The 12532-nt window shown below is 40.6% G+C and overlaps 1 protein-coding gene across 5 annotated transcripts in view; it reads right to left on the reverse strand.

Annotated features, from left to right (window-relative positions):
- Positions 1-12532, reverse strand: part of LOC120024941 (activating molecule in BECN1-regulated autophagy protein 1-like) — a 98696-nt gene that overhangs the window by 37841 nt on the left and 48323 nt on the right. For all 5 annotated transcript variants that reach the window (XM_038969319.1, XM_038969316.1, XM_038969318.1 and 2 more), the window contains one exon: positions 6204-6314. In XM_038969319.1, coding sequence (XP_038825247.1) covers positions 6204-6314 — 111 coding nt within the window. The remainder of the gene's footprint in view (positions 1-6203; positions 6315-12532) is intronic.

Genomic DNA, 12532 nt, shown 5'->3' on the forward strand with positions numbered 1-12532 from the left:
GCGTGGTCCCATGGTGTTTATACTTGCGTACTATTGTTTGTACAGATGAACGTGGTACATTCAGGCGTTTGGAAATTTCTCCCAAGGATGAACCAGACTTGTGGAGGTCTACAATTTGTTTCTGAGGTCTTGGCTGATTTCTTTTGATTTTCCCATGATGTCAAGCAAAGAGGCACTGAGTTTGAAGGAAGGCCTTGAAATACATCCACAGGTATACCTCCAATTGACTCAAATTGTGTCAATTAGCCTATCAGAAGCTTCTAAAGCCATGACATCATTTTCTGGAATGTTCCAAGCTGTTTAAAGGCACAGTCAACTCAGTGTATGTAAACTTCTGACCCACTGGAATTGTGATACAGTGAGTTATAAGTGAAATAATCCGTCTGTAAACAATTGTTGGAAAAATTACTTGTGTCATGCACAAAGTAGATGTTCTGACCGACTTGCCAAAACTATAGTTTGTTAACAAGAAATTTGTGTAGTGGTTGAAAAACGAGTTAATGACTTCAACTTAAGTGTATGTAAACTTCCGACTTCAACTGTATATACACGGGTTGGATTGGCAAAACAAAGTTATAACACTGCATGAAAAGCATGTCTGGTACCAACTTTGTGATAGAAATGGCACTGGAATAGAATATGGCACTTAAGCTGTAACAGTGAAGAGACGTGCCACCTCTTCCATCCCAAATGTCATTAATGGGGGAAAATAACTAAATTGGAGGATGGGCAATGTAATCCCTTCCTTGGGAGTTTACTATCCCACTTCCTCCATGCCCCCACCGCTCTACAAGACATCTGAGGACACATTGGTTTTACACTTTTTGTAAGAATATGTATGGCTAGCTTTCTACGAGTGCTATTGATGTGAATGCACTGTTCCAACAACCAATTAAATTTAGCAAGAGAAGAGAGAGTGGGGCCTTTGAAAATGTTTCACGATATCGGCATGGTTCCACACTTATGCAATCTGCTTGTAACCACCAATTACTCTCCAAGAGTGAAAATACTTCTTAGCATGTGAACTAGGTCTGTGACGATAGGAGTATTGCAATATTTTTTAAGGGCAAAAATGAAAACACGAAGCAGACCAAACTCTTTGGTCCTTTAAAAGCCTGCTGTATGTAAAATATTGTGTCCTAATAGCTTGGGAAAATGAATCAATGACAACATTAGGGCTGTTTTCCGAAAGAAGTTAAATTCGCTGTTTTTTTCCTTGCCAAGATACTATAGAGTGTTGCGATATTGGTATCGTCCCGGCAGGGTTTCTGTCAGCCGGTAAATGCCGTCTTTTGGCCGATAAAATAAATTAAAAGCCAATAAATACATTTGTTGAAATATGAAGGTTTAAAAATATATACTTGTGTATTGATTTTAAAGAAAGGCATTGATGTTTATGGTTAGGTACATTGGTGCAACGACAGTGCTTTTTTCTCAAATGCGCTTGTTAAATCATCACCGTTTGTCGAAGTAGGCACATCGATTATATGCAATGCAGGACATGCTAGATAAACTAGTAATATCATCAACCATGTGAAGTTAACTAGTGATTATGTTAAGATTGATTGTTTTTTATAAGATAAGTTTAATGCTAGCTAGCAACTTACCTTGGCTTCTTGCTGCCCTCACGTAACAGGTAGTCAGCCTGCCACGCAGGCTCCTCGTGGAGTGCAATGTAAGGCAGGTGGTTAGAGCGTTGGACTAGTAACTGGAAGATTGCAAAAACGAATCCCCGAGCTGACAAGGTAAAAATCTGTCGTTCTGCCCCTGAACAAGGCAGTTAACTCACCGTTCCTAGGCCGTCATTGAAAATAAGAATGTGTTCTTAACTGACTTGCCTAGTTAAATAAAGGTGTCCAAAAATACAGATTACCGATCGTTATGAAAACTGTAAATCGGCCCTAATTAATCGGCCATTCCGATTAATCGGTCGACCTCTAATTAGCATATCAGCCAGTCTGCATTTGGCAAGAACTTCGAGATCAAGATGGGGAGAGCCATATGCATTGACTGTGATTGTATTTCAGACCCTCTGCTTTAATCATTGCTGAGAAGCTCCACACACACAAACACACACACACACACACACACACACACACCGGTTAACGCATCTCTTCCTCTTTCCCAAACAGCTGTTACAGTTCATTGTTACAGGCACCACCCACATCAATTATATATGAGCAGCATTCCGGAGAGGGCCCACAGCCCAGTCTGTCAGTGGAGCTTAGTGGAGAGCCATACACACCACATTGAGTTCACAACTTACTCTCACAGAGAGGAGGAACAGGGAACATCTGCTGTACTAGCATTCTGAAATGAAGTTCTTATCAGGAGGCAAAGTTATCATTATTGCGTTAAAATTATTTACATTCATTCCGGTGATTTACCTAGTCTTTTTTTCCATAATATAAGTGTTGAGCTTTTGTTACAAATCCATAGGTCAGATTAATTCAATATTGTTTTAATTTTACACGTTTTAACTCTTGACTTCAGTTCAGGGCATCCCTGTTTCAATTCTATAACACATCAGTATTAAAATAAACTTTTCAGATTAGATGTCAATACCATAGATGTCAATACCATAAGCTCATTACAGGGCTCATGGCCCTGGGTCTGAACTCCTCCCTATGCAACTGGATCCTGGACTTCCTGACAGGCCTGATTTACAACAATGACAGCTTACAGGGAGGAGGTAGGTACTCTGACGACGTTGTGCCCATGCTTGACACACCCCAAACCTCATCAATGGGGCCACTGTGGAGACGGTCAGTAACTTCACATTTCTCGGCGTACACATATCAGACAAGCTGAAATGGTCTAACCAAACGGACACCGTGGTGAAGGCACGACAGCGACTCTTCAACCCATGCATGTGTAGAAATTCGGTCTGTCCCTGAGGGCCCTCAAAGGGTTCTACAAGAGCACGATCGAGAGCATACTGTAGGGCTGCATCACAGTCTGGAATGGCAACTACACTGCCGCGGACCGCAAGGCTCTTCAGAGGGTGATATGTGCGGCCGAACACACCATTGGGTGCACACTGCTTGCCCTACAGGAAACCTACAACACCAGGTTTCACAGGAAGGCCAAGAAGATCATCAAGGACCCCAGCCACGCCCTGCTCTCCCTGCTTCAATCCCTCAGACAACGCAGAAACGTCATGGCAAAAACTGGAAGATTGGCAAATAGTTTCTACCTCAGACCATCAGGCAGCAGATTAGCCACCACTAGTCAGCTATCTGCTCCCCCCTCACCCCTGCTAGTCCCCCTATGGATACCCCCCCCCCCCCCCCCCCCCCTCCCTCCATACTTCCCCTATGGACATTTCTAAAATCACATTGATGGGAGTGGGTGAGTCACATCTCACCAACCTGAGGTATATTGTTGGGTAAAAAAAACTAAAAATAAGGGCAGGGTTCCCCAACTGGCGGGCTCGCGGGTGATTTTATATGGCCCCCCAAGTTTTTTAGCAAAAATAAATATACTTTATTTTCCTTTTTTTTTGGGACATAAGACCGTAAAAACACCAGCAAATCAGCTCCAAGTGATTTTAATTTAGGAAATCTGTTCCAAAGTATTCCCACACATAATAGAGAGAGATACAGTGCCTTCAGAAAATGTTCACACCTTGACGTTTTCCACATTTTGTTGTGTTACAGGCCTTCACATAAAACCCCATATCATCAAAGTGGAATTATGTTTTTTGAAATTTTTACAAATTAAAAATGAAAAGCTGAATTGCCTTGAGTCAATAAGTATTCAACCCCTTTGTTATGGCAAGCCTAAATAAATTCAGAAGTAAACATTTGCAAGGACACTGTGACAATAATAATTTTTACCATGATTTTTGAATGATTACCTCATCTCTGTACCCCACACATACAATTATCTGTAAGGCCCCTCAGTCGAGCAATGAAGTACAAACACAGATTCAACCACAAAGGCAAGTGAGGTTTTCCAATTCCTCGCAATCAATCTATTGGTAGATTACATTTATTTTATTATGTATATCCCCCTTTGAGCATGGTGAAGTTATTAATTACACTTTGGATGGTGTATCAATACACCCAGTCACTATAAAGATACAGGTGTCCTTCCTAACTCAGTTGCCAAAGAGGAAAGAAAAAGCTCAGGGATTTCACCATTAGGCCAATAGTGACTTTAAAACAGTTACAGAGTTTAATGGCTGTGATAGGAGAAAACTGAGGATGGATCAACAACATTGTAGTTACTCCACAATACTAACCTAATTGACAGAGTGAAAAGAAGAAAGCATGTAAATAACACAAATACTCCAAAACATGCATCCTGTTTGCAACAAGGCACTAAAGTAATACTGCAAAAAATGTGGCAAAGCAATTAACTTTTTGTCCAGAATACTAAGTGTTATGTTTGGGGCAAATCCAATACAACACATTACCGAGTACCACTCTCCATATTTTCAATCATAGTGTTGGCTGCATCATGTTATGGGTATGCTTGACATCATTAAGGACTGGGGAGTTTTTCAGGATAAAACAGAAACGGAGTTAAGCACAGGCAAAATCCTAGAGGAAAACCTGCTTCAGTCTGCTTTCCACCAGACACTAGAAGATGAATTCACCTTTCAGAAGGACAATAACCTAAAACACAAGGCCAAATCTACACTGGAGTTGCTTACCAAGAAGAACATGTTCCTGAGTGGCCTCGTTATAGTTTTGACTTAAATCTACTTGAAAATCTATGGCAAGAACTGAAAATGGCTGTCTACCAATGATCAACAACCAATCTGACAGAGCTTGAAGATTTTGAAAAGAATAAAATGGGCAAATGTTCCACAATCCAGGTGTGGAAAGCTCTTAGAGATTTACCCAGAAAGACTCTGTAATCGCTGCCAAAAGTGCCTCTACAAAGTACTGACTCAGTGGTGTGAATACTTATGTAAATCAGATATTTCTGTACTTCATTTTCAATACATTTGCAAACATTTCTAAAAACATGTTTTCACTTTGTCATTATGGGGTATTATGTGTAGATGGGTGATAATTGAAAATAATATTTAATCGATGTTGAATTCAAGTTGTAATGACGACATTTGGAATAAGTGAAGGGGCATGAATACTTTCTAAAGGCTCTGTATATGTGATCGTGTAAGCAAGGTTTGAAATTATTATTATTTAGTCAAATATCATATGTTTGGGCTTCTTGCGGTCAATTTGCAGGCAACAATTTATTTGCAGTCTACAAATTATGTTCAAGCCCACTGATTATCTGCTCAAGAAAAAAAATGTAGTTGATGAACCCTGGTCGGTCTAGGGAATACCATAGGCTTCCGCTTCCTATATTCTGGTATAAGTTTCCTGTTTCTTCGATTCTTATTTGATTACTCCCAAATGAACAATCTTTTAACATTGCCCAAGTTTGGACAATTAGCATGGGGACCAAACACTCAAAAGTTACAGACCTTTGGTACGTGCAGAGGTGAATTAGAAGTGAAATTCTCTATAAAAGTAATGGCTTAGTTTGAGGATGATGTTCTTCCCCAATGTCTATTGTAGGTAATGGGTATAATGATGCGCTGAACCGCTAGGAGTACACTACAGTAACTGCCGCTGGCTTCGGCAAAAAAAATACTTAAAATAGACACGGTTACATAACATATTACAACCTTTCAAATAATAGCTTGTCAACAAAACCCTCAAACACAGAATGTTAAAGAAAACGAAACCCAGAAAAGGTGCTTGATTGGGCACTGAATGCATTAGAGCAGAATAACTCAGTGGGGTTTTATATTTACAGGTGGTGTTCTGAGCAGCGGGCCTCTGCTCTCTGTCTTTGACCTGATGTCAGGAATAACCTGGCCTGAAGCAGAGTAATAACCCGACCATGACACTATGTGAGCCTGATGATAAACAGAGCCACTGAATCTCCCATACCCTTAAGTATGGGACAAAAGTAGAATGCACTCAGCATGGTCCTGCAGGGTTAGTACTGTGAAATGAACCAGACCATTAAGACCAGTGGCAGGCAAGATGGACAGAGAGAGAAAGCATTACAGAATAGCAGTCAGTGCTGGGCTTGGATCTGAAACAATCTCCACATAGGAATGAAAGATGGAAAGAAAGGTAGGGCATATCTTTATGAGTAGACCTAAGTTTCTTGTTCCACCCCAACAAATCGCCATCCCAACCAATCGACAACTTCAACAATGTTGGTCCACTCACAGTTGCTGATTTCAGGTAGGTCGTACTTGGTGAAGTCCCACCACTGGAGGCGGTAGGTAGTGTTGGCGATGTTACTGGCCACAGCTGACTGACCGTCACCAATAACCGCACCTAGGAGAAGAAAACAGAGAAACAAAAAAAAATGCACAAATCACTTGTCATGACTGTCCTGTGAGGATCCAAATAGGTCAGGACAGCTTGGTAGTGGATGACTTCAACCAGACCCTCTCTCACCCACAGAGGGGGGGAGGAGGGAACTGGTGGGGGGTTGACAGTTCACACCCTGTTGTAAATCAAGGAGAGAGAACATTCCTCTCCAAATTCACACAGGAATGTTCCTTTATCTACACAGACAGTTTCCTGCCGAAACAAATACATTCTAAAGCGAATACTGGAACAATATTTCTAACATAGAATGTGGGGAATGGTCAGAGACGATCTAAAGAATAATAATGTCATATGGGTTGTTATTTTGTGTTGTCATAAAAAAAATGTTATAAAAGAAATACTATAACTTGAAATCTCCATCCTCTACATTGTGTATGAAATATGGAATATGATGAAAGTATTTTTGTTAAGATATGAATTTGATTTTAGGAGCCAGCAGAGACAATTTTTTTCTATAAACTTTGCACAGCAAGTAGCCACAGCTAGTGAGGTCAGAGAGCGTGTCAGCCTGACGGAACTGTCCCTTTCGACCAGAGTGTATAAAAGGATTGGTAAATAAATTAACATTTAGACCAGAAAGGCGTCGAGCTGCAGCTCACGTCCAAAGTGATTCGAACTCTGAAATCTCAAAACGAGGTAGAGACGATAACGTCCCCTCCCGGACAATGACAGCGGATTAGCTGTCCTAAGTAAAGTCTCTAGAAAAGCGAATTTAAGTGGGACCATTCTACTACTTTTCAAAGCGTCGTATTCTACTACACTCATCAACCTTGAGAACCATCGACACGGCTGGCTAGACTATCTTCAAATAAGCAGCTTTAGGAGCAAATGGAAGGGGAATCAACTCTGTAGTTCTGTTCAGGACTATATGACGGACAAAGACATTTACACGTAAATACATTCATGATTTCTGACTCCAAACAGGTAGAGGTTCGTCTGCAAAGTATGATTACTGTGAGAGTAGTTTCTAAATGTACCAAAGTATTATGTCTCTGTCCCTCTCTCTCTCGACCTCCCGATCTCTTTCTCGACCTCCCGATCTCTTTAATAACAAGCCGCAATATTGTGTCAGTCCACTAGGGACCTTTTTCTAATGTATTAAGTGTGTATGTTTATGCTGTGTTATCATGTAGTTAGCTAGTAAATAAATAATTTAACCAATTTGTGTAGTACTGAATCATAAGTAAGGCTGTGGTTTTTGCAGATGCAGGAGGCTATGACTGTTCAGAATGATGATATGATACAAGGTTATGATTAATATGTTGACTGTTTTATGGATGTGATAGGTAAAGTCCTTTAGAGTTATATTCGGGAGATGGTAACTCTTTAAACAACCGCTCTCGTGGTGCCCCAAATTCCTAATGAGTTAATTGTTACATGATTCATTTAAATCAGGTAACAATGAAACATAGTTAGTTGATTAGATAAATAACAATCATCAGATTAATGCAAGTAAAGCCACGACACATTTCTATAATACCTATATTAGGTTATGGAAAAAAAGTGTTTTCTATTTTACAGTTTTGGAATTCTGTCAAGCCTTTGTTGAGCTGTCATCCAACAATAGGGAAAACCGCAGTGGTCCAGTACCAGGATTTTTCCTTTTTCTCATTAAACAACATACTGTCGACCAGAGGTGTAAATGCTTCTGGTCGAGTCCATTTTTTTTTTTTTAAATAAACGTTTCTTATGTTGACGCTCGCTCATGAACAAACCAGCGGTTTTGATTTCCCGGAGTGTTATGTTAATAGGATGCCCATTAACGTGGCTAATGAGAATGGAATCCTGACCAGGTGCACATATGTCAGTGTAGGACTAATGTCAAATCAAAAGGGTATTGGTGAAAAACTATAGTGCACTAAACCATTTAATAACCATCAAAGGTAGATACTGGTGTCTGTATGCTGTTATACCAAAAAGAGAAATCTAGAACATATATTATTCATAAGAATGTCTAAACCTACTAGGCAAAGAACTGCTCTAAAACAGCTCTAAAATTCTGTAAAATGTATGAAAAGAAATGCATTAATACTACAATATCGCCAATTGCAAGGTCCTAATGAGTAATGAGGTGTAGGCCTAAATCATAAATGAATTGACTGGTTCTGATTTGATGTCAGAACAAACTTCCACCAGTCAGTACATAGTAAATGTCTGTAGTAACTGCACCAGAGGCAGAAACATCAATAGTAACTGCCCATCAGCTACAGTAAATGCCCCCAAGTAATTACATACACTTGACACATTTTCTGTCTGTCTGTGACAGTATGTGTGTATGTTACTCCGGGAGTCTAGGACACTTACAAACAGCAACCGCAATTATTTTCTCACAGTTAATTTGAAATGGAGATAGGCCTCAGGCTTGTGAGACAAAAACAAGTTGTTCTGACTTGACTGCAAAATAAACTATGCTAAAGACAAGAGACAATGGCTGTGTTTCATCTACTTTCAAGGTGTTTAAAAAGCAAAGTAGATTAAAAACTGATCGAGTTTGCCATAATTAGCTATGCTTACATGACACAATTGTATAAAAAATTACAGAAACTGCAGTGTGAGGTTTTTATCTGCTGCACCATGGTAACGGGCTAAACCTCTTTCAAGGCTGAACTTTTCCTTCTTACAGGAAGACATCAAGTTTGCTGACCCTCTTTGTAATGTGGCAACCTTCGAACGGTTAGCTTAAATGTTACATTTTGTACTTACACACAGTTGCAATTTGCCTCTACGGTATGTGGTCAACATTGCAGCCATACAGAACCACGATGGACTTCACTTTTTTTCCCCCCCTTTATTTAACTAGGCAAGTCAGTTAAGAACAAATTCTTATTTTCAATGACGGTTTAACTGCCTTGTTCAGGGGCAGAACGACAGATTTTTTTTACCTTGTCAGCTCGGGGATTCGAACTTGCAACCTTTCGGTTACTAGTCCAATGCTCTAACCACTAGGCTACCTGCCGCGACTTTACATATGGTTCGCTGTCTGCCCTCTGCTCTTAGTTAAGTCATTAAGAGAACATTATTTATAACTTCAGTTCCTTTTTTTTTGTCCAAGATCACTGAAGTGTTGGAGCAAATTACATGTAGAGGGGCACTTGACAAGTGTTGCATTCATTTCTGACAGACCCATCATGACTCATGTCAGAGGGGGGGAGAGGAGGCCTAGACTAATGTAGGCCTAGTACATAGTCAGCTGCATATGTGGGGAAACCATCAGCAATGAAAATGACTTTTAAATGAAAAACCTACCCATTAAATTTGATTATGTTTAATCTGGGAAGTTATCTGCCCTTATGCTCTATTCCCCCCATTTCGTTTTGTATAAAAAAAATTGAATTAGCCATCGTCTTACAGTATTTCCATGCATCATTGCCTGCAATGCCCAAAAACCTCATGGCAGAGGTTCAGGAAATTAAATAGAGTGAATCACCTATTCTCTGAGGAAGAGGGGAGCTATAACTAAAGATACCATCTGTAGTGCACTGGCTGATCTTGACTGATTGAAACAGAGTGGAAGGGCAGTAGATCTTTAAAGAGTTGATTTCACAAGTACTAGGCCTATACACCGGAAATACAAAGTATATGTTTCATGAGAAATGTCACATTTGAAAGCAGACAACGCTCAATAAGCTAAACATTTCTAATCATTTCATGGTTGAGAAATGTTGTATGATGATTCATCTTTGGGAAATCACGCTTGTCAGAATCATACGTGGCAAACAAACTACAGAATCTAGACGAGCACCATAGTTAGCCAGTCAATGACTAAGAGCAGATGAAGCCCCAGGCTGCTATTCGAAAAGCCTCAACCATTTTCACACCCTCATCGGATCAAGTTAGGGAACACTATGGAATCAAACTGGAGAGTGAGAAGGATTGGAGAGTTGAACTGGATAGAAAGGAAGTGTTTGGGACAGTGTGGGAAGAAGAGTAGCAAGACGTTTGCCTGGACATGTTATAGGGTATGGGGACAATGGAACAAAAATTAAAGGAGTTGGCAAACAAGGAAAGGAGAGAGCGTAAGTGGTAGTATTTGATGCATATTACTCATAGGCTGCATTTTACTTCCCACTGGTCTCTCAGTCCAGATTTAAAACCAGATACATTTTCACAGCTCCCCCTTAAAATTGGTCAAGGAGGGGTCAGAGGAGCCACTGGTTCTAACCCCATGGCCACGCAGACTACACCACTGTCACATGGCACCATGGATGAGAGAGAGGACCCTCATTCTCTCACATGGGAGATCTGCTCATAATAGCACCACATGGTGGGTTTGGAGATTGACCACAACTCACGGACTTACTGCGCTCATACATAAAAAGAGAGTGGACTGATAGAGCTACAGTATATTTATTTACACCAGCGGGAGAAGACCCATGTTATAGTCACACTATAATACACAGAGGAGCAGCCATATGAGGATCAAGCACCCGGGGTCATATTGCGTCATGCAAATGCAACCACTGGCCTTCTAGGAGTCTCTGTAAATTCGGAGAAAAACTACTACATGAACGCATATTCGAAAACACACACATTTTAATCCGCTCTATTAGGAGACTAAGATCGGACTAGACAGAATAAGGGCAGTCGTTTTCCAACATCACTTAGACATTTCTCTGCTGGGGTTGTTTGCACTTTAAAAAGGAGGGGGAGTCACAAGTCTCAGAGAAAGCCCCTTGTTGCTTTTTCCCACAGCCATTTTTATACCAGTTGAATGGCTGCTACTGCTGGTATTTGGTTCACATAGGGAGGTCTGAAACATCTGAATAATGGCCCCTTCCTGGCCACTCATGTCCCCACATGGGTTGACCTCCCATCAACCAGATAACCTCTACTGCACATCTTGTTCTGTACATAAAATTTACATTTCTCCAGCAAGCTTGCTTGCTAGGTGCTTATGGCTTTCTATGTCAGGATACAGCTAGTGGTCTTTGTTTGTGGCTGAGCTACAAATGTTCAGTAGCTGCTTCAAGCTACCCAGTGTGAGTGCATCTGATCAACAGAAGGCAGAGAAATGGGATGCAGCTCTTACAATACATAGGAAAATAAAGTAAATCACAGCGGGTACACTAACACATGAAAACATAATGGAGTGCTGCAGCAGTACGGAGGCATGTAAAGTGGAGCTATAGAGTTGCAGGTGTGACAACTGCCCAATAGCAGAGTAATCACCCATCTTATCAAAGTTACATGAAATCACAGCGGATTTGGTTGCTGTGGCTACATCAACAGTGCATTGAGGCACGACTGATGACATTTAGAGAGGAGAAAAGATACAAGGCAGTGGTAAGGGCCAAGATGATTTGTTGAATATAAAATAATTCACGTAATGTTTAAGGCTGAAATCTGGATTAAAAAACTCTAAATAAAACCGGGGAATATTTATGACAGCCCTAATACAAGAGCAATGCTAATCTCATTTGCCACACTACGAAATAACGCAAGGAATGCAACAAGAGGGGGCATTAAAGAAATGGAATCGGACTGACAATCAGTCTGTGTTCTGACAGTTTAAACTGTTTACATTTTGCCCGTAGAAAGTCAATCCCTTCTAACTTCAACCACAACTGACAGAATCCGAAAGAAAGCGATGTCAAAACGAGCCCAATGTGGTTAAGATCTGAAGAGTACTGCATGAAGTGTGTGCATGATTGAGTCAGTGTTTGAGAACATGTCTAAAAGAGTAACTCCATTACAAACTATTAGGTCTATACCCATTGTTTACGCTCTGAAAGTCCACAGACGCTGTAACTGGCCTGCAAAGAGATGTGCTTTCAGGCTCGTCCAAGTACACATAAACAGCAGAAAGATGCATGAATTATGCAGAGGTCATAATAACTGGACAGGGAAGAACTTTTTGGGCAGATGAGGTGTAGCTTTTAGAGTCCAGTGTCCAACTACTGCTGGAGCGTTCTTACATTTAAAGTTTTGACTGAGCCAGCATTACTTGCGTTTTGCAAATCAACAAACCATTCATCTACTAGCAAAAATGGATCATCTGCCACTCACCACACTGCCAGTGTGCTTTACTCAAAAGTGGAAGTGAGCCTAAAGCACAGCAGAGTGATTACCAATGGCTTCCTTAAACCCACTTTTAATTTCCAAGAGCAGAGGAGATGGAGACTCTGTAGAGTGAATTTTTCAAAAGGCTATTGTGTATGGTT

The sequence above is a fragment of the Salvelinus namaycush genome, chromosome 30 (genome assembly GCF_016432855.1).
Source record: "Salvelinus namaycush isolate Seneca chromosome 30, SaNama_1.0, whole genome shotgun sequence".
NCBI lineage: Eukaryota > Metazoa > Chordata > Actinopteri > Salmoniformes > Salmonidae > Salvelinus > Salvelinus namaycush.